At 41.6% G+C, this 27,387-nt stretch overlaps 1 protein-coding gene across 1 annotated transcript; it reads left to right on the plus strand.

Annotated features, from left to right (window-relative positions):
- Positions 1–2,982: 2,982 nt before the first annotated feature.
- On the plus strand, positions 2,983–27,387 carry DDRGK1 (DDRGK domain containing 1; the record flags this gene model as incomplete). Its single annotated transcript, XM_010174901.1, has 7 exons — positions 2,983–3,158; positions 4,905–5,006; positions 16,569–16,691; positions 18,888–18,926; positions 24,222–24,278; positions 25,704–25,752; positions 27,215–27,387. Coding segments are annotated over 7 exons (719 nt in total), but the record flags the coding sequence as incomplete, so codon positions are not given.

Consider the following 27,387-nt stretch of genomic DNA (forward strand, 5'->3'; position numbering starts at 1 on the left):
AACAAAAAATATATCTCTGGCTGTGTGCAGCATCCACTCTGCTTTTGGTGCAGGTATTCTGCTATAATAACCACTTGATTCAGCAGATTTTTTTACCATGTGCTTATATTCTTCTCAGCGTGTTCAGGTTTATTTAGCACATACTAATTGCACCCAGGTTTAGTGCACTGTTGACCTTCAGTGCTCTGCTGAATCATGGGCTGCGTCTGCATCTCTGTCTGTGTCTTTTGTTGGATGTAGCTTCACGCGCTAGAAAACGCTTGGAGGAAGTGGTACTTAAGGGATCACATCAGATGCTTCAAACGAGAGGAAAGCAAATGCTACTGAACAAAGGCATGTTTGATCCAGCACTGGAAAAAAAGGCTTTAAAAGCTTTGCTAGACTTCTGCCTGACCTCAGGCTCAGGTACTCTTAATATAGATGAGAAGCACTCAGAGCCCCAGGTTGAATAGTGTCATAGATGGTGCTTTATACTTTTGGTGTTTTCCAGGAATAATTTTCTAAAGAATAATACCAGTAGTGAGCTGTTAATCTTGGTGTAATAACTGCTAACGCTGGGTTGCTCACCCATTGTGTTTGGAACACCCCTTAAAAAAAATCAATTTATTTTAAGCTTCAGTAAAATTGTAGATGCAACTATGTCAAGTCCAAGTGTCCCCTGTTGCTCTCTTTGTGGTGTAGGAAGGGGGAACCCTTTTGATCATCTCAGTCAGCAGATACCAGTCATTCTCTGAAGCCCAGTTCAGCAAGCCTGCCTCATATTAACTTCCATATCCTAAAAACAGCTAAGTTATTTGAGAGCCACCTACACAACTCTCAATTATATTTGTTTCTGGTGATGTGTCTCCGTGGCTTAACCATAGTACTGTACTGTGTATTGGAATTAGTAAAACAAGAGTGTTTCAAACCTAATTCTGCATATAAAAGAAGGGTCAATCTTGTTCATTCATATGATCCTTTAACAGCAGCTTTTTTGGGTTCCCAAAAAAGGGGATCAGGCTTTCACAGAGAGCACCCTACAGAAAACATCCTGCTGACAGCCCTACCAAACAATTCTGGTGATTTTCGCAGTACAGTCAGCTCCAGGAACAGCTGCTGCAGGTTCTCATGAAACCCATGATCAAACACGATGGGCTTTTTCTTCTTGTTAGCCTGTTCTTAGAATCACAGAATTGCCTCGAGTGGAAAAGACCTTTAGGATCATCCAGTCCAATCATTAACCCAACACTGACAAGTCCCCTATGACTAACACATGTCCCTCAGCACTGTGTCTACACCACTCTTCAATCCCTCCAGGGATGGGGACTCCACCACTGCCCTGGCCAACCCCTTCCAATGCCTGACAACACTTGCAGCAAAGAAATTCTTCCTCACATCCCATCTCAACTGCCCTTGGTGCAACTTGAGGCCATTTCCTCTTGTCCTGTCCCTTGGTTCTTGGTTGAACAGACCCACCCCCACCTCTCTCCACCCTCCTCCAAGGGACTTGGACAGAGACACAAGGTCTCCCCTCAGCCTCCTTTTTTCCAGGCTCAACACCCCCAGTTCCCTCAGCCACAAGGGAACTCAGCACACTTGTGCTCCAGACCCTTCCCCAGCTCCATTGCCCTTCTCTGGACACACTCCAGCACCTCCATGTCCTTCTTGGACTCAGGGGCCCAACACTGAACCCAGCACTCCAGCTGCGGCCTCAGCAGTGCCCAGTACAAGAAACCAAGGGCTCAGGAGTTGTGTGAGTGGGGAATTGTTTTTTTCCCCCCCAATGATGAGAACTAAAATGTAACTGAAGAAGACCTTCCCCTGCACACTCTTCCTCTTCTCCCTCCCTAAATTAACACTCCATGTCAGGAAAATCGCAGGAGCTGGCAGTGCCGTTCTTCAGATTACCCAGGGGATTTCAAGTGGATCTGAAGTCAGCATCAAGCATAACAGCACTGTGGATACTCAAAGTATAAATTACTTTACCCAAAAAAGGGATCCGTGTGATAAATATCTTTCACTTTGGTTCAGCCATCTGATTCAGACACGTGAATCTGTATATATTGTGTGGTGTTTCATGAAGTGAGCTCATGATTTCTCTTGGAGTGTTGAGGTCAATCCACTGTAGTTACTTTGTAGGATCAAGGACTCATTTAGGCTGCCCAGGGAGGTTGTGGAATCTCCTTCTCTGGAGACATTCAAGACCCGCCTGGACGCCTTCCTGTGTGATCTCATTTAGGTTCCTGCTCTGGCAGGGGGATTGGACTGGATGATCTTATGAGGTCCCTTCCAATCCCTGACATTCTGTGATTCTGTGATTTAGATTAGCAAATAAAATGGCCAAATGTTCTTGAGACATTTTGGGGGGGGAGGAAGGAAATGGCAGTCTTTAACTCTTGTGAGCAGAAATATAATGCATTTGCACACCATTTGAGCATGACGCTTTCATATTCCACAGTTGCAGAAATCATCTTTAGAAACAGCCAATTGTTGTACCACAGAGAACTATTTACAGGTAGTTTTGTTGCAATTGAGCCTATAATTTGCATTATAGGGATTTCTTTCCCCCCTCTCCCCCCCCACACACTCCAAGGCTAGTTTTATCAGGCTAGAAATAGTCAATGAGTGGATGCCTCTGAATCCCACTTTTGAATGGATGTCCGTTGTGCTAAGCTTCAAGGTAACTGGGAAGAAAGTCTCTGCAGGTGGGTGTTAAGCAGTTATAGAGTAACAATCATTAGCACATTTTATGTATAAGAGAAAGTCTATCTTTTAATTGTGGAAAGCAGGAAATGTTTATGAAAAGCCTTCCTTCAAAAGATCAAATCAATTTTGACTTCTGACTTCACTTGAGTCTGTGTTTGCCTCGTTACTTCTACTCTGTGGCTTTGGCAGTCTCGTGTGATTTTTTTGTTTGGTTTTTTTTTTTTGCCTTTTTCCATCTAACAGGTCTTGTCTGAAATGTGTGTGTGTCTCCTTTTCATCTGCTGCTGCTTTCCCAAGAAGCAGTGAAATTTCTCAAAGGGACTTTTTACAGACAATTTAAAATTTGTCTTTTACTCCATGTTGTAGAGGAAGACGATGCTGAGGAAGTGCCAGAATTTCAGGTGTCTGGGAAAATTGGAGCAAAGAAGCAGAGGAAATTAGAAGAGAAACAAGCCAGAAAAGCACAGAGAGAGGTAAGCATTTCCTGCCACGTATAGAGCCCAGAGCAGAGCCTGAATAGCAGTACTCAGCAAAGAACTGACACCCCAGAAAGGCAAAGCCAGTGTCATCCCCACAACAGTTGTCTTTTTGGTTTTAGAAATGTAAATTCAGCTTTTTATGTTGTATCCCAAGAGAAAAACGGTGTCTAGTTTTCTTTCCATTAGGTTCTCTGGCATTCTCCTGGGGAGGAGAGTGGAGTTAAACTCCTGAATGTTCTTTATTGGATGTTTCCACTGAGTTGTAGCTTTAATGTCAGTCATGTCTCCCCTTAAAAATAAACTCAAGCCCACACAGAATTGTTGTAACATTGGGTCTGTAACCAAAACTGTGGGCAGTTCTGTTTTGTGTGCTCTCACAGTGCAAAAACTTTGGGTTTATCTATGTTTAGCCATGTTTATTGTTTTTAGGGATTGGGGGAGATGAAAAGCAGACTCTGTAATCCACTGAAATCTATGATGCAGTCAGATTTTGGTTGAAGTTTGGCCCTTAAACAGAGACCAAATATGCAGAACAAACACACTGTAGCTTTTCAATTGTTTTTTTTCTTAAATCTGCATGAAAAAGTACTTATTGAAATGCTGTTGCATTTTTTCAGTTTTGCCCAGCATGTTGCTGTTAATTCCAGGGAAGCAACAAGCTTTTTAAAACTCACTTTCTGAAGCATGCTCATGGATGGAGCAGGTGATGCATTAATTCCTTTTAGTTGTTTTGTGTATTTTTTTTGCAAACTCTGTGTTGTTCTGTAACTTGAAAGGTGGGGTTGCAAAAAGTAGATAAAACTTAAACAACCTTTGCATAACAGAAGCTGGAGTCATGGTGGAGTTCACACATTTTATAAACAGACAGGGTTTATGAAGCTACTAACATTTCTAATGTGTAGAGGGTCCAAATGAAAGCTGGTGAAATCCTATCTTGAGAATTTTAGTGTCACCAGAGGTTTAAATCAAATTTCTGCTTTACACTCTAGTAGCATGCTCTGTAGTTAGGGTGGTTGGTATTAAACTTGATTATTATTTTTAATATAAACTTCCATTACGACCCTTTTCTCACTCTATGCTTTAGCCATCTTGTCATTACTTTCCATATTCATTCTATTTAATTAGCCTCTTTTTTTTCATGGAAAATCTGAGCAAAGTTGACTGAAGCTAGATAAGCATCAGTTGGTGGAGTGAGGAATCTTTTGTTTCATTTTAAAATATGCTGATTTTTATTTTCCCGTGTAGACAGATAAATTCCTTGGTTAGGTTCTTTTTTGCTGAAACATTCAAAGCCACAAATCCTCCATTTGAATGTCTTCTGCTTGTCCTCTTAATATGTTTTCAAACTGAAGTATACTAAAGAGACTGAAGAACCAATTTTAAAAAAGTCCATTCTAACTAGATTTTAAGTGAGGAGAAATGGAATGCCATGACATATATTACTTAATATCACTATGGTAATAAGCTCATATGCATTTGCCAAGCTTAGACCCTTATTGAGATACAGATAATGCAAGTGAGAAGGGTAATTTCTAAACTTAGCACAATATTAAGTACGCTGAAGATTGGGGTGGAGGGAGTTAAATGATAATGACTTTTCTTTCTTATTCTCTTTACTGTTTCATCTAGGAAGATAGTAAGAAACTCCCGCATGGTATCACAGTATGAAATTTAAAAATGTATATTCAGGAAGAGTAAGGCTTGGCTTGCATAATGTTTTGGGTTTTCTTTTTTTTTTAGGCTGAAGAAGCAGAACGAGAAGAACGGAAAAAACTTGAGTCAAAAAGAGAGGAGGAAAGGCGGAAAGAAGAGGAGAGGCTACATCTCGAGGAAGAACGACAGGTGGGATTGGTTGTATTTATAGATGGAAATTTTGAACCAAGTTTGTCTTTGAGATTGCTTCTATGTAAGTCCTGTGATCAGCAGAACTCATTACTATTGCATACATTTTTAATTTGTTTTGGTTTTTTTTTATTGCTCCATTTTGTTTGAATTACAGTTAATACTCGGTTATTTCAACTACAGATCCCCAGCTTTGTTCCTCCAAGTGCTTGTTAGAAGTGAAAACTGCTCCAAACATCAATACACAGATGTAGCAGCAAACACCCACCCACGGTTGAGTCGAGGGCAAAACGAAACCCAATCTCCTGGTAGTGGATCTGCTGCTGTATGCCCTAGTGACAGATGGCTTGGTGGATTTGTTGACAAACATAGCTGATAGAGTTGGCTGTGAGTTCCTCTGGGAGCTGTTTAACTGCAGGTATATGAAGGAAGGAGTTGTACCTAGTTCAAGAGAAATTTTGAGGGTTGCTTGCTTGGTTTCTGACAGGAGCAGTTTGGTTATCACAGAATCATAGAAGAATGTAGGTTGGAAGGCACCTCCAGAGATCATCTGGTCTGTCCTCCTCAAACCTGTGTCCATTTAGAGCAGGTTGCTCAGGACCTTGACCAGCTAAACTTTGAGTATCTCTTAACAAAGGAGAATTTCTCAGCCTCACTGGGCCCCTCTTCATTATGCTCGTTAGAACTGGCTGCCTGACAGCTGTAACCAGCAGGGCAGAAAGTGAAAGACATCAGCAACCGATTTGGCAACTGTTGTGTAAAATTACATGATTTTATTCTAATTATAGAAATTTACATGTACTTCACAATTTAAGAGTTCTAAACTGTGCGTACAAACGTGTGTGTTAGCAGGAGTGACCCAGAAAAACAAGTACTGTGCAATTGAAATGCTTTTGTTGAATACTTTCATCAGTGAAGGAGGCAAAATAATTTCAAGCTGCTTTGTGTATTCTGGGCATCAGTGCTACTGGGTAAGAATTAGGAATGAACTTCATGCTCTCTGGTGCTTGAGCACGTTGTGTGGGTCTAGAGGCAAGGACTGAGGTGTTCAGCACAACCCTGTGCTGGGTAATTGCTGTCCCAGGGGAGCATAGCCCCCAGCTTTCACTGTCAACTTTCGGGGATACTTCTAATATGCATGGAGCTTTGTGTCTGTGGTTTGGAGTGAGCAGATTTATTTTAATTTGCTCTAAGCACAGGTTGTGTAAGTCAAGTGTGTTGCTGATAACATTTGCAAAGAGGAAAAGACAATTTTTCCTTTCCTCTGATGGGAGCATGAAGGCAGGATAAAGCAATTTTCAATTTTTTTTCCATATGTTACACACACACATTGTATCTCTCAGATCTTTTGTAGAATGTACATTTATTTCTGAAGTTATCCCCAAAAAAATCCTTTATCTTCTGAAATCTGTTTCCTTTTCATTAGTGGAAGGCTCCTGATTTCAGAAATTGAAATGGATGAGGAGAATGTCAGTACTACAACATCAAAATATGTAGCATTGTCTGAGACTTTGATTTGTAAAGTGACTTGAACAAACTTGCAGGGGACCAATTATTCCACAGCTGACAATGCCCTTCTGAGAAAGATCTACAGATTTAGAAGGACCTGGTAGTTGTCAAAGTGTGAACCCTGAAGTTGAATAACTGATCTCAGCTAGTCTGAGCCACTCCTGTGCTTAGCCAAGGTGTCCTGTAACAGCAGAACTATCAGACCTGGCTTCCTGTGGATCCATACCTACCACTTTTCCCCTGCTCACACACTTCAGCAGCACCAGCTTTTGCCTTATGGTCCCTACAGGCACTTTGTTTTTCTCCTGAGTGTTGCCAGTTTCTCCCTCTCCTACAGGCAAGATGAGCTCTGGCTGCCTCTAAAGCACATGCATGTCTGTTCCCCATCCTGCTTGCCACGGGGTTTGGCATAACAGATAACTCAGATGGCAAGTTTCCCTCCAGTAGTGTGTTCTTTTAAGTATTTTGTCTCCACCCAGTTCCCTGATTTTTTTTTATTATTTTCTTTTTCCTAAGGTTCTGGGAATTTAATATCCTTGAAATCCTGAAATGTTGGTTGAAATGAACCAAATTATTCCAATACTTTGGGGAAATTAGAAGGGTGCACTGGCTGGACACTGGCATTGTTTAATTGTTACTTCCTTTACAGGAAGCTAATTAACAGAATTTTAATTCCTTCCAGAGTGGCAGCCAGCACAGCAGGTGAATTGCTAAGTAAATTGTAGCTGACAAGAAGCTGTAGCTCAGGAGGAAGATGTTATCTTGTTGATTGCCTACAGGTTTGACCTGAGCAGTGCAGCTCAGCTCATCAGAACCAGTCAGGCATGGTTGAAAAGTTGAGTAGAAAATAAGGGTGAAATTCTAACTAGAGGTATCTTCACACAGAAATCTTCACACAGAAAGTGCTTATCAACCTTTTTTTCTTTTTTTTTAATTTATTTTAGTTGAATGAGGAAAATTTGGTTTTATTTTAATTTTTAATATTCCTAGTAAAGATTGCAGTAAAACACTTCCACCTCCATTTCACAAGGCTCAATGGAAAAGAAGAATATAAACTAGGGGTTTGGGGTTTTTTATTTTCTTTTTTTTAAATTTTGTGCTCAACAGTCCAAAGGATTACTTACTGGAATTTTGAAAATTGCTCAAATGCCTGAATCTAGCTTGCTATTCAGTTTAGTCAGTAATTTCCTTGGCTACTTGAATTTTGTAATTTAAACTTTTTTTTGTTTGGTTTGTTTGTTTTCTCAGTAGTCTTTATCAGAGCAACAAGCCAACACACCAGGCTACATCACAAACATTATTCTATTACTCAGGGAAAAGTGTTTTCAATATTTAATTTTTTTGCTTGGGTCTAAACCAGGTTGATAATCCAGTAACCACTGAACATTTTGAGTGTGGATCAAACTAAACACATCTGCCAATATTTAATGTTCATCCTCAAGTGGGTTTTTTTTTTTAAGTAATTTTAAGTCTCTGTCTTCATCCAAGTCTTTAACAGGAAAAAGAACAATTCAAGACTTGCAGATATTTAGGCTGTTGCTCGAGTTCCTGCTTCAGTCAGCAAAGAAAGCAATATTACAGGGAGCTTGGTCATAACAAGACTTCAGTGTTTTAGTCTTGACGAGGTGATAGGAGGGGAAACAAACTGAATTAATAGGTATGTGATTACTGTGCATGTAAGCACAGCCTGTCTTTATCATCATAACATCTTATCTTTCCAATCTTGTTACAAACTGATTGTGTGATGTAAAAGATAGTGCCTCTCTCTTCTAGGTCCCTCTAAGTGATAAAGGAGTCATTGGGTTTATTGTGTTTTTTATAAATACATAGGATAAAATGTCATTTATATGTTCTAGAGAAAGGCTTCTTCATTTCCACAAGTAACATTTTGTCATGAGTAAGCCCTCGTGGACTACACATGTGTGGTGGTTTCACCCACAGGTAGGACCATGAGGTCCTGCATTCACTCCTCCCCCAACCCGGTGAGATGGGAAGAGAAACACAACAAAGGGCTTGTGAGTTGAAATGAGGACAGGGAGGGTCACTCACCAGTGATGGTCACAGGCAAAACAGACTCAACTTGAGGGAGAAAAATCAATTTAATTTGTTAGCAATCATCAGAGTAGGACAGTGAGACATAACAACCACATCAACAACACCTTCCCCACCCCTCCCTTCTTCCTGGGCTCAAATCACTTTGCTCCCTGTGATAGTTTCTCTCCCTTCTCTACCGTTTCTCTACCTTCTGCCCCTCAGCAGCACAGGGGACAGGGCATGGGGGTTCCAGTCAGTTTGGCTATGCAGCTCTTTCCAGCATGAGGTTCCTCTGGTGGGCTAAAAGCTCAGGAACAAAGTGTGGCAATACAACTTCCCATGGAGTCACGGACCTCTTTGGGCTCAGCTCCCAGCTCCGGCATGGGGACACCACGGGCTGCAGATGGGTCTCTGGTCCAGTGCATCTCCGCTCCATGCTCCAGTGTTGAGCATCTCTGGGGTCTCCTTGCTCACCACGAGCTCTCCACATAGTCACAGCTGCCCTCAGGCACAGCATCCTGCCTCAGCATGGAGTCCTCCATGGCCTACATGTGGATATCTGCTCTGCCATTGACTCCTCCATGCAGGAGTCCTCCTTTACCTCCCCCTGCTCTTCTCTGTGCTGATCTGAGTGTCTGAGGTTCTCTGTCTCCTCCCCTCCTCCTCTTTGGTAGCACTTCTTGGGAGAGAGATTGGAAAAAAAGTTCAACTGAAATTTAACTAACAAAGCTGGTTGGACTTGTTTGGAGACTTGCCACTGTCATGATACCTACAGAAATACTCTGATGTACTGGAAAATGAAGGGGAAAAAAATTGAAGATACCTGTCATTGATGGTCTTTTTGTCCAAGTCAATGGTCTCTCCTGATGGCTCTCTCCTTCCTTGTCAAAACCATTCTTCCCTGCATAAATATGGATTCGCAGAGCAGTTTCCCTATCACTAATTGGCTCAGCCTGGGTTGGAGGTGGATCTGCCTTGGAGCCAGGAGACCTTCACGAAGCTTCATACAAGGGCCATCACTGTAGCCCCTTCCCCCACTACCAAAAACACCTCCCTCCCACACCACAAACGCAACTCAACCCTACAAGAAAGCTGGGGAAGGACTTCTCAAAAGGGCAATTAATGACAAAACAAGGGGAAATGGGTTTAAGCTGAAAGAGGGGAGGTTTAGATTAGATATTAGGAAGAAGTTCTTCACCGTGAGGGTGGTCAGACACTGGAACAGGTTGCCCAGAGAAGCTGTGGCTGCTCCTCCCTGGAAGTGTTTGCGGCCAGGTTGGATGAGGCTTTGAGCAACCTGGTCTAGTGGAAGGTGTCCCTGCTGCTGGCAGGGGGTTTGGAACTGGATGATCTTTAAGGTCCTTTCCAACCCAAACCATTCTATGATATAATCCCATATGGCACAAGAAATTTAGAGTTTATCACTGAAGTTTGTCTGTTACAGTTGTCAGGTATCTTCATTTTTTTTTCCCCTTCATTTTCCAGTACATCAGAGTATTTCTGTAGGTATCATGACAGTGGCAAGTCTCCAAACAAGTCCAACCAGCTTTGTTAGTTAAATTTCAGTTGAACTTTTTTTCCAATCTCTCTCCCAAGAAGTGCTACCAAAATTGTGTTAACTTCTGTGAACATTGAGGTTGGCTTTGTTTAAAGAAGAGCTTAACCTTCAGCATTTCAGCTACAGCCTTAAACTAATAAGAGCTGAATCCTGGTCAACAGCAATAGGTGATTCCTGTGCCGTTAAACACCATCTAAAAATTTGTCAGATGATGAGGAAAGCCAAACAGATCAGGAGGATACAAAAACATGTTGCAGCGTGCAGATCTTGTAGAAATTCCCCAGTGTTGATCTTTGATAAAGTCACCAGGACTGTTACACCCTCACACACACACACACACCCCCCTCGTTCAAGTCGTTTGAGATTTGGAGTCTAGTGGAAATAATGAATTTTGAGTCAGATTGAAAACCCACTGCGTTTTACAGGCAAATGGATATCTCTCTCCAATTATTTTTGGGCTGTACACAGGTGGGAACTGCACCTTCAAGGGAGTTATGGGGGTTAAAATCTTGCATATTCTGGAGAAAAATAACCCCCTGATTCTATTTCAATATATTTGTATGCACATATAAATAAAATGTGGTTGCCCCTTGGCTTCAGTGTTGCAAACCAGATAATATATTTTTAAATTCAAGTTTCCTTTCCAGTGTTCTGATGACCTGATTGGCTACGCATGTGAGGAAGCTCCTTTTTAATTGTCATTTGCTTCAGCTCTGCTTTACCCTGGGGATTTCCCTTTCACTCTTGGAGTTTTTTAGTGGTGAGATGGTTTACCAACCGACACCTTATCAATGAGAGCGAACTTCCTCTGATGTTGCAAAGCAGTATCTTTACACAAAGCCTTGCAGATTGCTCGCACAAGAGCTTTTTTTTAATTTAATTTTATTTTCCCTGTGCACAGGGATTTTTGTAGATTTTACTCCCTCAGCCTAGCTTTGCCTTGCTTAGGAAACTGTTTGTGCAGATGCAGGGCTCACAGAGATCACTCTTCTTCACTAAAACACAGCGTTGAACAGAGTGTGTTGCCTCTCAATCCGTTGCAGAGCACTCTGCTCTCAAAACACAGCTCGATATACAGTAGAGAAACTACTCATCTTCCAGCGAGCAAGCTTCTAACTCTTGTGAAATAAAAGACCACAGCAGGAGTGGGGGGGACTGGTGTTTGTTCACTGTTAACATTAGAACGAGATCTGTATTGCTCAAGCACAGCTGTGCCTCAAGTTTCCAAACTAGGGCAGTTTCATTTAAGCTTTCAGTTTTGTATTTAAGTGCCTCAATTAAAATGATCTGGATTTTTAGAGCTCGAGAGATGGAGGATTGGTTGGTGATCCCAAGGGTCTTGTTAAAGCTTTTGAGTTTGGCTCGTTGATTTGAGATCTGATCCTAAAAGAATAAGCACCAAATTTTAAAATGTTCATTATTGAGTTATTTGTGTAATAACATATAATGTGTTAGCATGATGTGAACACCGAAATTTGAGTGCTTCTCAGCAGAGCTTTTCATTATCTGTTTGGCATTTATAGCCGCTATTCATACATAAATGGTGCGTTTCTGGTGTCTGATGGAGACAGCTACATAGTTTGAGTTTTAAGCAGCAGTTTTCAAGTGTGTGCACTTTCCTGAAAATTAATTTCTCCTAAGAATGTACAAGTTGAAAAGCTTGCAAAAAAAAAAAAATCATTCTACTGTGATTTTGAGGGGATGAAAATCATAGAATGGTTTGGGTTGGAAGGGACCTTCAAGCTCATCCAGTTCCAACCCCCCTGCCATCAGCAGGGACACCTTCCACTAGACCAGGTTGCTCAAAGGACACTTATTCTGTCTTTATAAAGGCTTTTTTTTATTTTGTGTCTAAACAGTGGGGGGGTGAGGAGGGATCCTAGAGATCCATCTGCTCAATGCCCAATTATTTACTTTAAAGTCCCTTTTCACTTCCTGCAGAACCTGCACGAACAGCACAAAAACTGCATGTTGTACAAGGAGGGTTTCTTTGGTCCATGAACTTATAAGCATGGAAGCTTTTCCTCATTCTGCATGTTAAGGAAACATCTTCAAACAAAGAATGGTGGTGGTTGAAGACAGTCCAGTGTTCTCTCTACCTTCCTCACTAGCAATGAGATCTCTTTGATTTAGCAGTCGAATAAGCCGCCTATAAATTATTTGTTTCTCTGCAAGTTGGTCCTTTATCTTGGAGGAGAGTTGGCACACCACACAACTAGCAGTTTCCACTCCAGAAAAGCTGCTTAGGCAAAGCTCTGAGAAAAGCTACTTATTCTGTAGGCCAATATCATGTCGTCTTCAGTGTCACCTTAAATGGGTTACTGCATTGAAATTTAGAAACAAGAGTTCAAGATCTTCTTGCTGGACAGTGCTATAGAGGTCCTCACCCTTTGCTAAAAATAGTAATGTATGAGAAACCTTCAAAGGTTGTCAACCAGCCAGGACAGTGCAGTTACTCAAGCAGCATCCCAGGACTCCAGAGGAATTTGTGATCCCAAGAGTCAAGGTCTGCTTCTTGCTCTTAAGTCTGAAAGAGTTTTCAAGACACTGTGGGTTTCACCTGGTAAAAGATTGAGCTTTTGTGCAGTTGGCACAGTTAATGTTTTTGATGTCATGGAAATAATTATTGTGATGAAGGTAAGAGGCAACCAGAAGGTAATGATCTGAAAGGAGCCTCACACCAAGTCCAGCTCCTTGGTGGCCAGGTGGGATGGAGGGAGCCTGGAGAGCAGTGGAAGGACTGGGACTGGGTGCAGTGGGAAGTTGGTGCTGACCAGATCCGCTCTAGGAAGGGGTAAGGGTGTTGGAAAGTGTCTTCCAGAGTGCTGGAGATCCCCAGGTTGCATGGGACTCTAGAAGCTCTTGGGTTTCTGCTACACAAGGTGGCACATGAAACTCATAGCAATCACGCAGAGGTAGAGGTGATGCAGCAGTGATAATGTGGACATCTTGACAGAAAAAGGAGAGAAAGAAGAAAGGTTTGTGTGATTAATTTTTTTTTTTCTTCCCAATAAAGACATGATCAGAGTGGGAGAGTTTGTTCTTCACTTCATAGTAAACTGATCAAAAAGACATCACAGAATCCCAGAAGGGTGGGGGTTGGAAGGGACCTCAGGAGATCATCTAGTCTAACACCCCTGCCAAAGCAGGTTCCAAAATCCCTACACCAGGTTGCCCAGGAAAGTGTCCAGGTGGGTTTTACACTGGAGCAAGCCCCCAGTTTGGGAAGGGGTGATGGGTGAGGAGAGAAGCAAACCTTCTTTAAAAAAAAAAAAAAGAAAAAAAAAAGAAAAAAAAAAGGCAAGCAGCTGAAGGTGAGCATCTGCAGTTACCAAATTTCCATGGTGCTGGGATTTCCCCACCACCCCACCCATCCCTGAAGGGAGGTGGCCCAGTTTTTATCTCTCCCCCCAGCCACATGCTTTACCACTTAACTTCACAGCAGTTAATGAGATCAGAATGAGGAGGGGTAAAGAAACCTGACTAACAAAGATGTGGGGTTTTTTAAATTTCTATTGGAGCTGAGTGCCCCCTGTGTGACTTGCAGGAAAGCAGCACTGGGCTCTGTTTCATTAGTAGACCCTGGGGTGCTGAGAGAGTTTCCATGTGTGGGTTATGCATCCAGCTAGACTGGGTTCTGTGGGAATCCAACCTGCTTAAATTTGACCCTGCACCTTCTGTGCAACTGCTGCATGACTTGGGCTTGTGAAAAAAAAGAGTGTTAGCGTGATGGTGAAAAAAAAAATAGCTGAGAATAAGTGTGAACAGACAGCCTGGCTGGGCTAGAGTTCCCCCAGCTCAGCTTCCACTGCTGTTGCTGGTCGCTTCTCCCAGTGCAGTTACACAAAGTCATCTCTCCTCTCAGCTTTGAAGCAGTTTACAGTTATAAATCCTAAATCCTTCTTTTAATACACATTGAATCGTAGGTGAATTTAGCTGGTAAAGCATGTGAGGTGAATTGAAGTGGCAAAGCATCTGAGACTGTGCAGGAAGTGGCTGGGATTTTTAGTTATTAGATGAAAAAGCTTCTGGAAATATTTAGTGTTATGGAAGAGGCTACAACCACCAGGAAACATGAAGCTTTGAGAGCTGCCACACTTTAGCTACCAAAGCAGTGGTTCAGATTGCCTGGAAGTGCTCCTCTGATTGTAGCATCAGTATTTAGGATCTGGAAAACAAACTCACATTGGTTTTTAGGGAGACCACAAAAGAGGGACTGGTCGCTGAGTGCTTTGCCAGTCTCACAGCAAAGGTGCTCTTTTGGAAATGGAAGTAGTGATATTAACATGCTGGAAAAATAAAATTGAAGGTGCTGGTTTACAAGTTCCTAAGGAATTAATAAAATTGCAGATACTGTTCTTCAAGTTCATGAGGAATTAATAAAATTGAAGGTACTATTCTTCAAGTTCCTAAGGAAGACTGGAATGAGTTTTGTTGTTACTAGACCCTCCAGCAACAGGAAAATACTTCTCAGTGATTGTAGCTCTCAGTTGTAAATGGGACACTCTCCTCCGATTTATTTTTTATTTAAGAACCATCTAGAAATTATTTGCCAAAGCAATTTTTAGTTTTTGTGATTTTTTTTGTTTGTTTGTTTCCTCATTTCAAATCCTGTTGAATTACAACCTCTGTAATAGACACGGGGAAGAACCTTATTCTTGTGTTTCTAGGATCAGAATTAAGTTTAATGCACTTACAAGAAAAGAACAATTGCTGTCACTTCCAAATGAAATATGGTTATGTCGTTCTTGGCACCTGTAGTGCTTATAAGGAAAAATCTACTGTTGGGCTTTTGCTCATGATTGTTACGGTGATGAATGACCTGGAAAATGGTCTTGTTTTGTCTCAAGAGCTTCCTCAGATCTGTAGTTTTTTCATGAGTTCGTGGTTAAACAAATAGTTTTGACTTTGTACATCCAGTAAGATCCTTTCAGTCCTGTTTTTCTCGTGCTTGTATGTTGGTAGCATTCCTTCTCGTGACTTTCTCAAGACTTTGATTAAACACAGTGGGAACCAAATACACTTTTTCTTCAGTTTTTATTGTAGGGCAACCCTCCCATCCCCATTTCTGGTATCTTGCTGGGTTTGACCTTACATTGCATCTTTTTTAATATGGACATTTTTCAAAATACTTAATTACCTGTACCTGTCTCTTCCTATTTTAATGGAACAAGTGTTTGCTTTCCAGCCATTTAAAGAAGCAATTACCATATTAGTGTCAAAGATGTAGTGGGCAAGCATTTAGAAATCAATATAGTTGTTCTTTAAGAGATCAATTCCTGTGCTAATAGTAAAGGAACGCCCAGAGACTGTCACTGAAATTTGAAGAACTCATCTTTCTAACTTTTAGTCAAGCCTTTGCAATGTGGTAGCAACCAGAGGCCAGTCAAATTGGAATCTTATTGTACCAGGTGATGGTCAAACATAAATTTCTCTGCAGAAGACAAACTGTTGTCTAAGGAAGCATTTTTCTTCTATGTGAAGTTACGTGTGTAAAGTGTTTTGGAGAAGAGCAAAACAAATTTGAAAAGAAAATCTTAGAAAGCTACAAATTGATGAGCTCCCAGGAAAAAACCTGTCTTTATTTGAAACATTTTTTTAAGTCATCTATCACATTCCAAAACTTTTAAGGACAGTTTTGCTTTGTGAATGTGCAACTATTCTGCATTACCTCGTATGAGTCACCTTTTCACTGATGGCAGGCTTGGAGTTTTCTGGGTCAGCATTATTTTTTATTATTTTCTTTTAAGACTTTAAGATTTCTTTCAGGATAACTGAAAGTTACCTATTTTTTTTTTGCAAATAACTAAAAGCAGAGCCTGTAGCTTTTGGTTAACAACCAGACATGTAAATAGCAGTTTTTGTAACACAATCCTACTTTGTCTCCTCTGCCTAAAATACTTTATACAATTCTTTTGCATTCCATGTAGACATGGTTTGCTTGTATGTCATAAGAAAGAGATTTTACTTGAAATTCTTTTCCAGGCCACCTTCTTCTCACACAGAGACAGCCACCAGTGTAATTCCACTATCTTTGTGATCGCTCCCAATGTACCCTAGTGCATGTCAGAGCAGAACTGGGGCCAGTTACTGAAAATGTGGATGTTGCATCAAAGGACAGTTAGGGGCTGGGACTTCCTGTCACGGGATCTGCAGAAGACACATGTTCATGCAAATTAAGAAAGCAGGTTGCTATATAAGAGTGGTTTTCTCCCCTGTGTCAGATCTGTTAAGAACCAGCCAAGGTGTATGGTGTGCAAGCTTACACTATCGTGTAAGATGGCTGCTACCTGAAGGGCAGCTTCTGAAATTACTGTTGTCATCAATTCAGACTCATTTTAGAGACTTTTAATCTGCTGTCTGTCCTAGTAAAACCAGACTGCAGATAAAGAAGATGCTGCTTAAAAATAAACTTGATTCGGGAAGGAGAAAACTGACCACTTGTCGTCTTTTCTGTTCAGGAAGAGGAAAAAAGGAAGGCAAAGGAAGAAGAGGAGAAGAGAGAGTATGAAGAGTACCTGAAGCTGAAGGAGAGTTTTGTAGTTGAAGAGGAAGGGGTTGAAGAATCAATGACAGAGGAAGAGGTATGTATGTTAGGCTGTTACTGCAGTTTCCTTTAGCTTTTATTAGACTCAGGTTGCCCTTACTGCATTCTGTGTCATGTAAAATGAACTTGAAAGTAGGAGTCAGCCACATGTTTTTGCTTGTAAAAGCTAAATTGTGTATATGGCCCACGTTAACCTGGGGCATTTCCTGGGGAATGCTACAGTCCTTCATTCCAGACTCCTAATTTAGAGTACTAAAGCAAATACATATCACTGGAAATGAGTTCTCTCCTCCCTTAATGTAAGGACAGAAATAAAAACTCATCCTTGAAGTCAGATACTCTTTTACTGTCATCAGCTTTGCTCTACCCATACACAGTGGGCTAGATGAAAGCAAGGCTAAATATGGAGTTTGGTAGTGCCCACATATCTTGGGAGGAATTGCTTGGTTTTGGTTTTATTTTCTAGACCAGTGGAGCTGCTGTGAAATCAAATGAAAAACCAAGCTCTTTTTTTTTAAAAGGCTTCTGTTAAGAGATTTCACAGGACACAACCTAAGTACTTGTGGGTTGTACACTGGAAAACTGTACATCCAGTGTTGCAGATGATTGCTATGGTTGATAGTATTTCAAACTCTGCATAACGTTCCAGCATGCTCCTCCTGTGGCTGCCTGCAGACGTGCTGCTGGGGATGCTGGTTGAAATGTAACACTTGACATAACATCACAGCAAACTTGAAAAAGTTCCCTTCTTGTGGGAGGCAGCGTTCTTAATTCTGTCTGCTGAAAACCTGTTAGACTCATTTTAATTGCTGGCAAATGCTGGAGTTGCTCTTGGGTTGTAGCTGCCAAATTTGAGCTCTCCAATGCATTTCTTCAGTATTTTTTTCAGGGCCATGTGTACATTTGCTCCTCAGCTAAAGCAACCTTATGGAATTGAATGGATTTGCCCTTAGTGTGACTCAGAGTGACTTTGAGCTAAGGAGAGTCAATACAGCTTGACCTTAGTCACAAGTTCTCACTATGGACCCCTTCCCATTGAGATAAATTCCTCCATCGTGCCGAGATTAACACCAAGAGAAGCTGTATCTGGTGATGGGGAATTTCCTAAGATGCAGAGAACAGCAAAATGCATACTTTCTATTTAAAGTTCCTTCAAAAATGTGTGCCTGTCCTGTTAAAAGAACAGATTATACCTAAATATTATATTGTGCTACTTTAGAGACCCTTTCAAGCTAGAATATGTTTATTGTCTGTGTTCCTACAGCTGCCTGCCAAGGAAAAATTAACCTTTCTATACATGGGAACAGAGAAGGGTGTTCCTCACTCAAAAGAGCTTGGCAGGCTGATGATGATGCCTGGATCTCAACATGAGATATCTTTGGTAGGAGTGGAGAGGTAGAACTTTAATAGTAGGTGATTTGAAAGTCATCTTCAGAAAGACTCACAGGTACATAGCTTTTTGGAGACATTATTAGCCATGCAGAAATGGCAAGTCACCCTTCTGCCTTGTGGTGGATCATGTACTGAAACATTTTAGTATCATCCTGTTCCAGTACCTTGTGTTGTTGAGGCTAGAGTGCTGAAAGTCATGCTGAATATTAAAAGTCCTGAGTCTAGAGCTAAGCAGTTAATTAAGGCTGATTGATTTCCAGGGTTACAGAGTAACTTGATCTCCGGTTAAACCTAAATGCACAGTTGTTTGCATTGCCTTTGAAAATGGAGTTGCTTATATTAAAATACTGGATTTCAGGTGCATAGCTTTGAAAAGGGCTGGAGCTTCCACATGTGTTGTGCAGCTGTGTGCTAACACTTGACCATCTGCGTGAGCTGCCTCCCCAGTCACTTCTGTACTTTACCTCTGTACAAAATGTCCTCAGTGTGTCCACGTAACTTAAGACACGACGCACAAACTCGCCCAGATGTGGTTATTTCAGGGTATGTATGATGCGAAGAATAAAAGATTCAAAGATTTCCTTGCAGGAGACACTTACACACAAATTGCACTTGAGCCATATTCGGTCTCAGAAAATAAATACCTATTGTAAGTTCCTAGTTAAGATTAAATCTAGATTTTTTTAATTTTTTCCAGTTTAAAATCTCCCTCAGAGTGTGTGTTTAAAAACTTTGGGAATATGCAAGCTAAACATTTTTATAATACTTGTACTCAGCAAGTTTGCCACGTATTTAATGTTCGTGATTTTAAAATAACAATTGTTTTCCTTGCTGTATCCAGTCTCGCAGCTTCCTAATGGAGTTTCTCGAATATGTTAAGGTAAGCTACCATTGGTCTGTTCTTGTTAGATTGTGTAAAATCCCTTTGTCAAAGAGCTGAGATGAAGAAAAAAGGGAAATCTTTATTTCCTCTTTGATTTACTTACAGATTCAACAAGTAACAAAAGTGATACCTTAGATAAGCCTGAATTATTTACTTAACCATGCGTGAGCATGACCATCTTTGTTAAAATGGTTTGTAATTATAGCTGTGTCTTGGCTTTTTGGGGCAGGATTGTAGCCCTCACCCTCTTTCATAAAGATAGATTTTATAAACTCTGCACCTGGTGGATCACCCTCAGAGTTTCTGAACAGCAGTGTTTGCTGTTGATTGGGATTTGGGACATTCAGGCTTTTTGTTTGTGAACATCAGCTACTGATGTAGGAAACAATCTCTACATCTCAGCTCAGCATGAATAAGAATTCACCAGCATGTGGCCTGCCGTGCACGATGTGTTTGTGTCTGAAACATTGGCATTGTAGAGGTCAATCCAGTTTTTCATGTGATTTCTTTTCCTGGGTATTTTTTGTTTGTTTTCTTTTTAAATCCATGCTATTTGCAATGTTGTCTTAATGTTTGGAAGGGATATTTAAGAAGACTGCTTGTTTTTAACAGGGTGTGTTAGTCTCCCTTTCATGATACTGAGTGGTTGGTTATTTAAAACCTGTAGCTTGTTCATGAGGGTTTCCACTTTTGATCTGTAAGGACAAACACTTCTTTCTCCACTAGTGGTATATCAAAGGTCAAATGTGCTTTTCAACTCTTACTCTAACAATGCTATGCGAATCTTTTGTCCTAATTAATCCTTTTCCTCTACTGGAAGCTGGACCCTTACCTGACAATGTATGGCATATGTGTGAAAGGCTTCATGAGTGAGCAAATCACTTGTATACTTAGTGAAGTCCTAATTATTTTGTTAATCCAGAACCTCACACTCTGGGGCAGTTTTCCAGGTCCATTATCCCAGCAAAACCCCAGAGAGTTACCAACAGATTTGTCTCATGGGTCACCCTCCAAAAGGAGTTGATTTGAGTGATTCAAATGTGAACAGTGGCTCAATCATTCTAGATTTGCTGCAAAATTAGGACACAAGCATCTTTTTGCTGTGCTGCTCTCTGCCTCCTGTGTCACTGGGATTTGTGGGGGTGTATCCCATTGCCATCGAGAGGTTTGTGTCTGTCAGGTGCTTTCTGATCAACGTGATCTCCGGGGGTAATTTGGAAATGTCTAGGCTAGTAGCACTTGGAGTTAGGACTTGAATTGCTGCAGCCCATGAGAATAGCCCCTGTTCACTAACCAAAGCTCCAGCATAAGCCACTCAACTCTGATCAGAAGCACCACCAAAAGAAGAAGAGACAGCCAAGAATAGATTGGAGAAGCTATGGGTGAAAGGTTTAAAGAGTCTAAGTAAAACCATGGAGTGATGATGAACCATCAGATGGCACATTTCATTTTGCAGCCATGCAGCTATTTCAATCTTCTGTTTTCTACAGAAGCCAAAAAGATTTCTTTGAAAGGGAGAGGAACTTTGAAATGACCATGTCTGTTAAGACCAGCCTCTGTTTCATTTACTGTCTGTGGAAATAGACTGAGTGTTTCAGCATGATCCCAGTTCACCCATTCCCATCTTAAGCCTTTAAAGATACAGCCAAGCTGTGGATTAAGGAAAATGTGCTGTTCTTCATGTGCATGTTCTTCTTGAAAGAGTTGGGGCTGTTCAGCCTGGAGAAGAGAAGGCTCCAGGGAGACCTTCTAGCGGCCTCCCAGTACCTGAAGGGGCTCCAGGAAGGGTGGGGAGGGACTTTGGCCAAGGGCAGGGAGTGAGAGAACAAGGGGTGATGGCTTGAAAGTGTCAGAGGGGAGATGGAGATGAGATGTGAGGAAGAAATTGTTTGGTGTGAGGGTGGTGAGACAGTGTCCCAGGTTGGCCAGAGAAGCTGTGGCTGCTCCTCCCTGGAAGTGTTGAAGGCCAGGTTGGCTGAGGCTTTGAGCAACCTGGTCTAGTGGAAGGTGTTCCTGCTGCTGGCAGGGGGGTTGGAACTGGATGAGCTTTAAAGTCCCTTCCAATCCATACCATTCTATGATTCTATGATTCATCCTAGGGCAGCTTGTTTATCAATAGCAATAATTAGAACAATAGGATATTTCAATGTCCCTTGGGTTCTCCACTAAAACTGGGAGGGTTTCCAAGGGATAACGCAGTAGGTTCTGGTTCTGCACGTTACCCTGGTGGTTGTGATGGATGGAACAGATTAGTCACAAACTCTCAGTTCAGTGTTTAAGCACATATGTATAGTTTTATATTAGTCACTTCTACTTGACGTCAGAGAAATTAAGCACAGGCTGAAAACCGAATTCGGAAGCACTTTGACACCTGATTTCCTATGGAGAGATGAGTTGCAGAACTGGGGCATTGCTTTCTTTTACCAGTTTTAGTATTTTATATTTTTTTTAATCTTGCAAGTGTGCTTAATATATAGATTATGCCTTGCCCTCATCTTCTGTTCTATTCACAGAAACTGTTGACTTATATCAAGAAGCACTGCTAAGCTGCTAGTAGCTGACTGAAAAACGTAGACATTAAATTGCAATTGGCATTTTTCATAGAATCCCAGACTGGTTTGGGTTGGAAGAGACCTTAAAGCTTATCCAGTTCCAACCCCCCTGCCAGCAGCAGGGACACCTTCCACTAGACCACGTTGCTCAAAGCCTCATCCAACCTGGCCACAAACACTTCCAGGGAGGAGCAGCCACAGCTTCTCTGGCCAACCTGGGACACTGTCTCACCACCCTCACACCAAAGAATTTCTCCCTCACATTTCATCTCCATCTCCCCTCTGCCACTTTCAAGCCCTCACCCCTTTTCTATCAATATAGATCAAATCTATCTATTTTTTAAAAATAAAATTCATTTTAGCTCTTCTATTTAATAACTCATTTTACTGGTATAACTGACAGAAGATAGTTCACCCCTTGCTTCATTCCTGAGAGTGTTTGAAATAAAATGCAGCCTCTTTTCTCCAGCTCTGCCTTGTGGGATTGTTTTAAATGTGATTTTTCTTAAAGGCACCAAAAGGATTGACATCCTCCACTTCTGCTTTTCTGAAAGCTGAACATCTCCTCTCCTCGGGGGCTTTCCTTGAGTAGCCCCTCAACCTCAATCTGACTGCTGCAACATCACCTCACGCCTCAGGCTGTGGCATTGTCTCTGCAGCAGTCACCATCCTGTGTGTTTGTTTCTTACAGTGACCAGTCCTCAAGTTACAGACTTGACTGCTCAGGTCTCAGAGGAGCAGAAGAACCAGTTCTTAATGGGAGCCTTATGGTTTTACATAGCTACTTGCTGTAGCTGCGTGACACACCTTACAGACCAGCTCTGTGGGCTCTCTGAGCACTTCAAAAAAATTAATAATGAAGTGGGCAGAGGTTAAAGAGTGGCAGAGCAGTTCCCTTGCTGTGGAACACTTGCCTGTTGACCTAAGGAAATATGAACCTACACTTTGGCCATCACACTGTTCTCACCCAGCTTGACAGCGTGTCACTGAATGTGTGTGAATTCCAGCCAGTGAACTGAAAGAGGTAACTACATTTGAAAGGGATAGCAAAGGACTTGGAGGCTTTACCCCTTCCTGGTTTTTTTCTTTAAGAAAAATTACACAAGATAAGGGGGGAAAAAAAAAATCCTACTTATCTTAATCCTGAGAGCTCTTGTTCTGTTTCATCCCTTGCTGAAGACAGCAGCAGAATCATACCTCAAATTAAATGAATTCAATAAAATGTGGATGTGTGTGTGTTGCTCTGTGAAAGTGAAGCCTTCCTCTAAAAAACATGAAGCATGTGGTGAAGTGTTTTGTTCGTCTGGGACTTCACAATGTCATTATATTTTGGAGTGTGTGTGGGGAACGCATCCTAATTCCACCCCACCCTCTGGGCTCTTATTCACAGCAGGATCTTGGAAAATTTCCACTAAACTTGGTCGTTGAGGGTAAATATCTTTAAGTGAAGGTTTAAATCCTGTTTTTCTTGTTTATGTGGCTTTGCACCCCCTTCCCCTATATCCTTTTAAAAGAAGATGTGACGAATCTTAGCAGTTCCCAGCTCTGAGAACTGAATTCCATGGACTGGTTCCAGTTCCATGCGTTCAGTCCATGGTATTCAGTTCTCTAGCTTGGCTGCATCGAACTTCACAACTACTAAGGCTGTGTGTGTGGCTTTTTTTGTCTTGATTTTATTAATGAAAAAAAGTTTCATCTATTTCAACCTCTCTTTATTTCTTCAGTGTCCTTCCCATGTACTCTCAAGATTAAAAATAAATGCATTTATCGCTTGAAATATCGCATCTCATAATGTAAATGTAGCTTTTTTAACCATATGTATATGGCTCTTAGGAATGTAGTCCAGAAGGTTAATCACACAGTTCTGAAAAGTTTTCTGTTTTCCAAATTCCTTACAAACAGTGCATCTTTTTACAGATGAATTTCTAAAGCTTTTGCAGATAAGAAAACAGGAACTGAGTAGCTCCAGATGAACGCACCAGGTGTTCTCTCTGTAATTCTCTTGGAGCTGCAGAGAAGCATAAAAGCAGATGTGAGCGGTGGTGTGACTGCATCCTGAGTGAGAAAGGCTGCAGTGAGGATCTCTTTCAAAAACAAAATGAAAATTTACAGTTCCTGCTTCTGCCTTTGCTCTCAGAGATCATGGAGCTGCCTGTGCAAGAGCACACTAGCAGTACCCTTCCAGCACTGATGATTTTAATAAGGTGTTCACTTAAGGAGATGATTATGGCATTAATACTCATGACATTAGTAAAACAGACTAAAGCACTTAATGCTCCCAGTCTTGTCTGGATTTTTATTTATGCAGTGTTACCACTGATCATTTTAAAAGGCACTTTGAAAGATCTCTCAAACAAAAAGGGATCTTGCTAAAGCATATTGGAAATTAAAGGTAGCAATTGAGAAATTCAAGTGGCAGGGAGAACTGAGCCATGGCTGTTTGTTGTGCTTGTGCTCATCCTCTCCTCCTAACATAAGGAAAGGTTCAGGATGAATGCTGGCAAATATATTTTGAGTCTTCACTTAAGTGGGTCAGAGCATCCAGTCTTTCCACAGAGCAGACTGGTTTAAGTAACTGAAGTTTAGAGGTTTTTTGCCAAAGAAAAGTGCTTACTGGGAAAAGTTAGTTAGAATGACAGATTCTACTTTGTCTGTTATTAAATGCATCTTTTTATTTGAAAGAAAAAGAAATATGCTTTATTAAACCCTCTAATCATCAACTGTTTGTTTGTTTCCATAGAAAACAAAGGTAATCCAGCTGGAGGACTTGGCTTCACATTTGGGTTTAAGAACACAGGTAAGTGCACCTTTTGGAGTGCAAGTACAATGAGTTTGAAAGGACAGGAGAGAAAGTGAATAAATAAAGGTAACAAGTATGGAAGTATCTCGGCATTACTGAAAATGCTTGAATTTTGGTGAACCTCAGCAAAATCAGCCCTAAAAATGTGGGTATTCATCAAAGCACCATCCAGACAGTGCAGGATTGTTGTTTTACAAGATTATTTCAGTGAAAAGTGCTCAGTCTGCCTCCTGCCCAGCTGCCTGTTGGCTAATGGATCCTGTAGTGTTTGCAGATCTAGGAAGAGAGCAATTCAGGGTGCTTGGGAATCAAAAGCAGAGCTAGAAGAAAATTCAGACACCTCCTGCATAATTGGACAATGGTGTTATGTTTGCAGATAATCAGTAGATGAGGTGTTTGGCTCCAATTGCTTGTGTATTCTTAGAACATTTAAGAATTATAGAATAGAATAAAATATTTCAGTTGGAAGGGACCTACAATGATCATCCAAACGGACCACTTCAGGACTGACCAAAAGTTAAGGTGTGTTATTGAGGGCATTGTCCAAATGTCTCTTAAACACTGACAGGCTTTGGGCATCAACCACGTCTATAGGAAGCCTGTTCCAGTGTTTGACCACCCTAATTTTTTATCTTATGGTACATTATTTAAGAATATTGTCCTTCTCAGCATCTTATAAGCCTGTCAAAGTGAGCTCATGGTGTGATATCTGTACTTTTAACTCCACTCTCCCGTCCTCTTTGTGTTCTCTAAACATTTTATGGTTTAACTCTGATTTATTTTAATTTGAGCACTTTTGACATGGATTTCTAAGTGACCAGTGTTCTCTGTTGTTTTGTACCTAATCTGATCTTGGGGTGCCCCTTCACACCAGCTTATGCTGCTCTAAGTCCAGGCTGCTGTGCTCCCTCTTAAACCAGAATTTCTTTTAAGCATGCAGCGAGCCAGTTAAGGGAATTTATCTGATTGAAATCTAAACTATAACTTGTTTCTACAGTAAAGGCAAGAAAGAGTGAGAGGCAGAGCTCTGGAAAACAGGGCTTAGATATTAGCTTAAGGTGTAGCAGAACTGCGTGCTTGGAGTAACTATAGGGTTAAACCAGCAATAAATTCAACAAGTTAGTTGTGGCTGCTCCTCCCTGGAAGTGTTGGCGGCCAGGTTGGATGAGACTTTGAGCAACGTGGTCTAGTGGAAGGTGTCCCTGCTGCTGGCAGGGGGGTTGGAACTGGATGAGCTTTAAGGTCCCTTCCAACTCAAACCATTCCATGCTTCTTCGTGGAAACGCTGTTGTGTATCCTTCCCTGAAGTCTTTAAGACTGAGGAATTAAATGTAAGCCTCCATCTGGAGTTTATCTGAATATGTGAAATGTTTTCTGCCTTCCTCTTGATCACTTTGTTATTCTTTTTCCCCTCCTGAACAGGATGCAATCAACAGAATCCAGGACCTGATGGCAGATGGCACTCTAACAGGTGATGGCCAAAACACAAAGGGGACTTTATTTCAGCTGGTGAATAGTATGGTGCAGAAAATGCCTTCACTTATGGTAGAGAGACACTTCCAGTGGGATTTCTGTTTTAAATTGTAGAGGATCCTAGCAGGACATGGTCAATAGATATGTTTATTATTCCTGCTTCAGCTGTTGTGAAACTCCTGTTTAAAGCATTATGGGATGTGATTGCTCCCATGATAGGTTATACAGAGGTGGCAAGTGAATATCCCCAACAGTTCAGGGCTTCTGCATGTTGATTGAGCCATACTGAAGGCCTTCAGGGATTGCTGAGCAGCCAGCTGCAGATGTTGTCTTCTGAAATCTGCATTTGAAAGAATCACTTGGATGTTGCCCAGAGAGGTAGTGGAGGCCCCATCCCTGGAGATATTCAAGGTCAGGCTTGATGGGTCTCTGAGCAACCTGCTCTAGTAAAGATGTCCCTGCTCACTGCAGGTGGATTGGACTACATGACCTTTGAAGGTCCCTTCCAACCCAATACATTCTATGATTCTATGTTTTGGGGTAGTTTGCAAGCATGTTGTAAAAGTTCTGTGGCTAAAGCCAGGACTGGGGCAGGGCACGCTGTGGGAGAAGCAAACATCCCAGAGCACTCCAGGACGAAGAGCATGTTCCTAGCCTTGTACCCACACAATCAAAATGGGAATGTAAGCAGAGACTGAGCACGTGGGCAGCTCCCTGGCTGAAGAAGTCTGTTTTATTGCTGGGCAGTCTTTTTTCTTTCTGAGGATGAAGTAAGGGAAGGTGCCAACACAAACATTTACTGACCTGACACTGTGGGAAACAGCTGTCTTGCTGGGTACATGTGGATACTTATTTAAATCACCTAAAAGTGGTCTGAGTTAAAGCGTAAGGATGTGTCCAGTCCTGGCTGTGTCTGTGGCCTAAAAGGCCTGCCAGTGAAGTTCTCTGCCTTCCATTTGATCCTGTGATGCGTCAAGAACAGAGAGATCTGTTCTTGCTCTTGATGGAGCAATTGAAATATGGAAATTGAGCTTCATTCCCTTTTAGAGGGTAAATTGAAATGGATGAGCTGGGCCCTACAGGGTCTCTGAATCACCCCCCTGGGCCCTCCTGCTGCTCTGCCTTTCTCCACTAGCTCCTTTCTCCACATCAGCACTGAAACTATACACCTGAAGTAGACAGTGTGATAGTCCCAGCTCGCTGCCCACAATGAAAAGAGCGTGTTACTTGGAACAGAATTAGTCTGACTGAGGCACTCGGCTATTGTCATAGTCCTGCTCAAAGACCCAACAGTAGAGAGGAGATAAAAGCCCAGCTGCTGGCACGTTGTTCTGCCTGCCCTAGATATGAAATGCAACCTCAGCAGTTTGAACGACCCTTCCAAAAGAAGTGAGTGATGTCTGTCGGGAAGTGAGAGGAGCCAAAGCGCTGACTTCAAGGTCCTTTCTTTCCCTCTGTAGGTGTGATTGATGACAGAGGAAAGTTCATCTACATCACTCCAGAGGAAATGGCTGCTGTGGCTCAGTATATCAAACAGAGAGGACGAGTCTCCATCGCAGAGCTGGCCCAAGCCAGCAATTCCCTCATCAACCTCCAGCCTGACAACCGAGCTGTTGCTTCAACTGTGGCGTGA

The sequence above is a fragment of the Antrostomus carolinensis genome, unplaced genomic scaffold (genome assembly GCF_000700745.2).
Source record: "Antrostomus carolinensis isolate BGI_N321 unplaced genomic scaffold, ASM70074v2 scaffold13159, whole genome shotgun sequence".
Classification (NCBI taxonomy): Eukaryota; Metazoa; Chordata; class Aves; order Caprimulgiformes; family Caprimulgidae; genus Antrostomus; species Antrostomus carolinensis.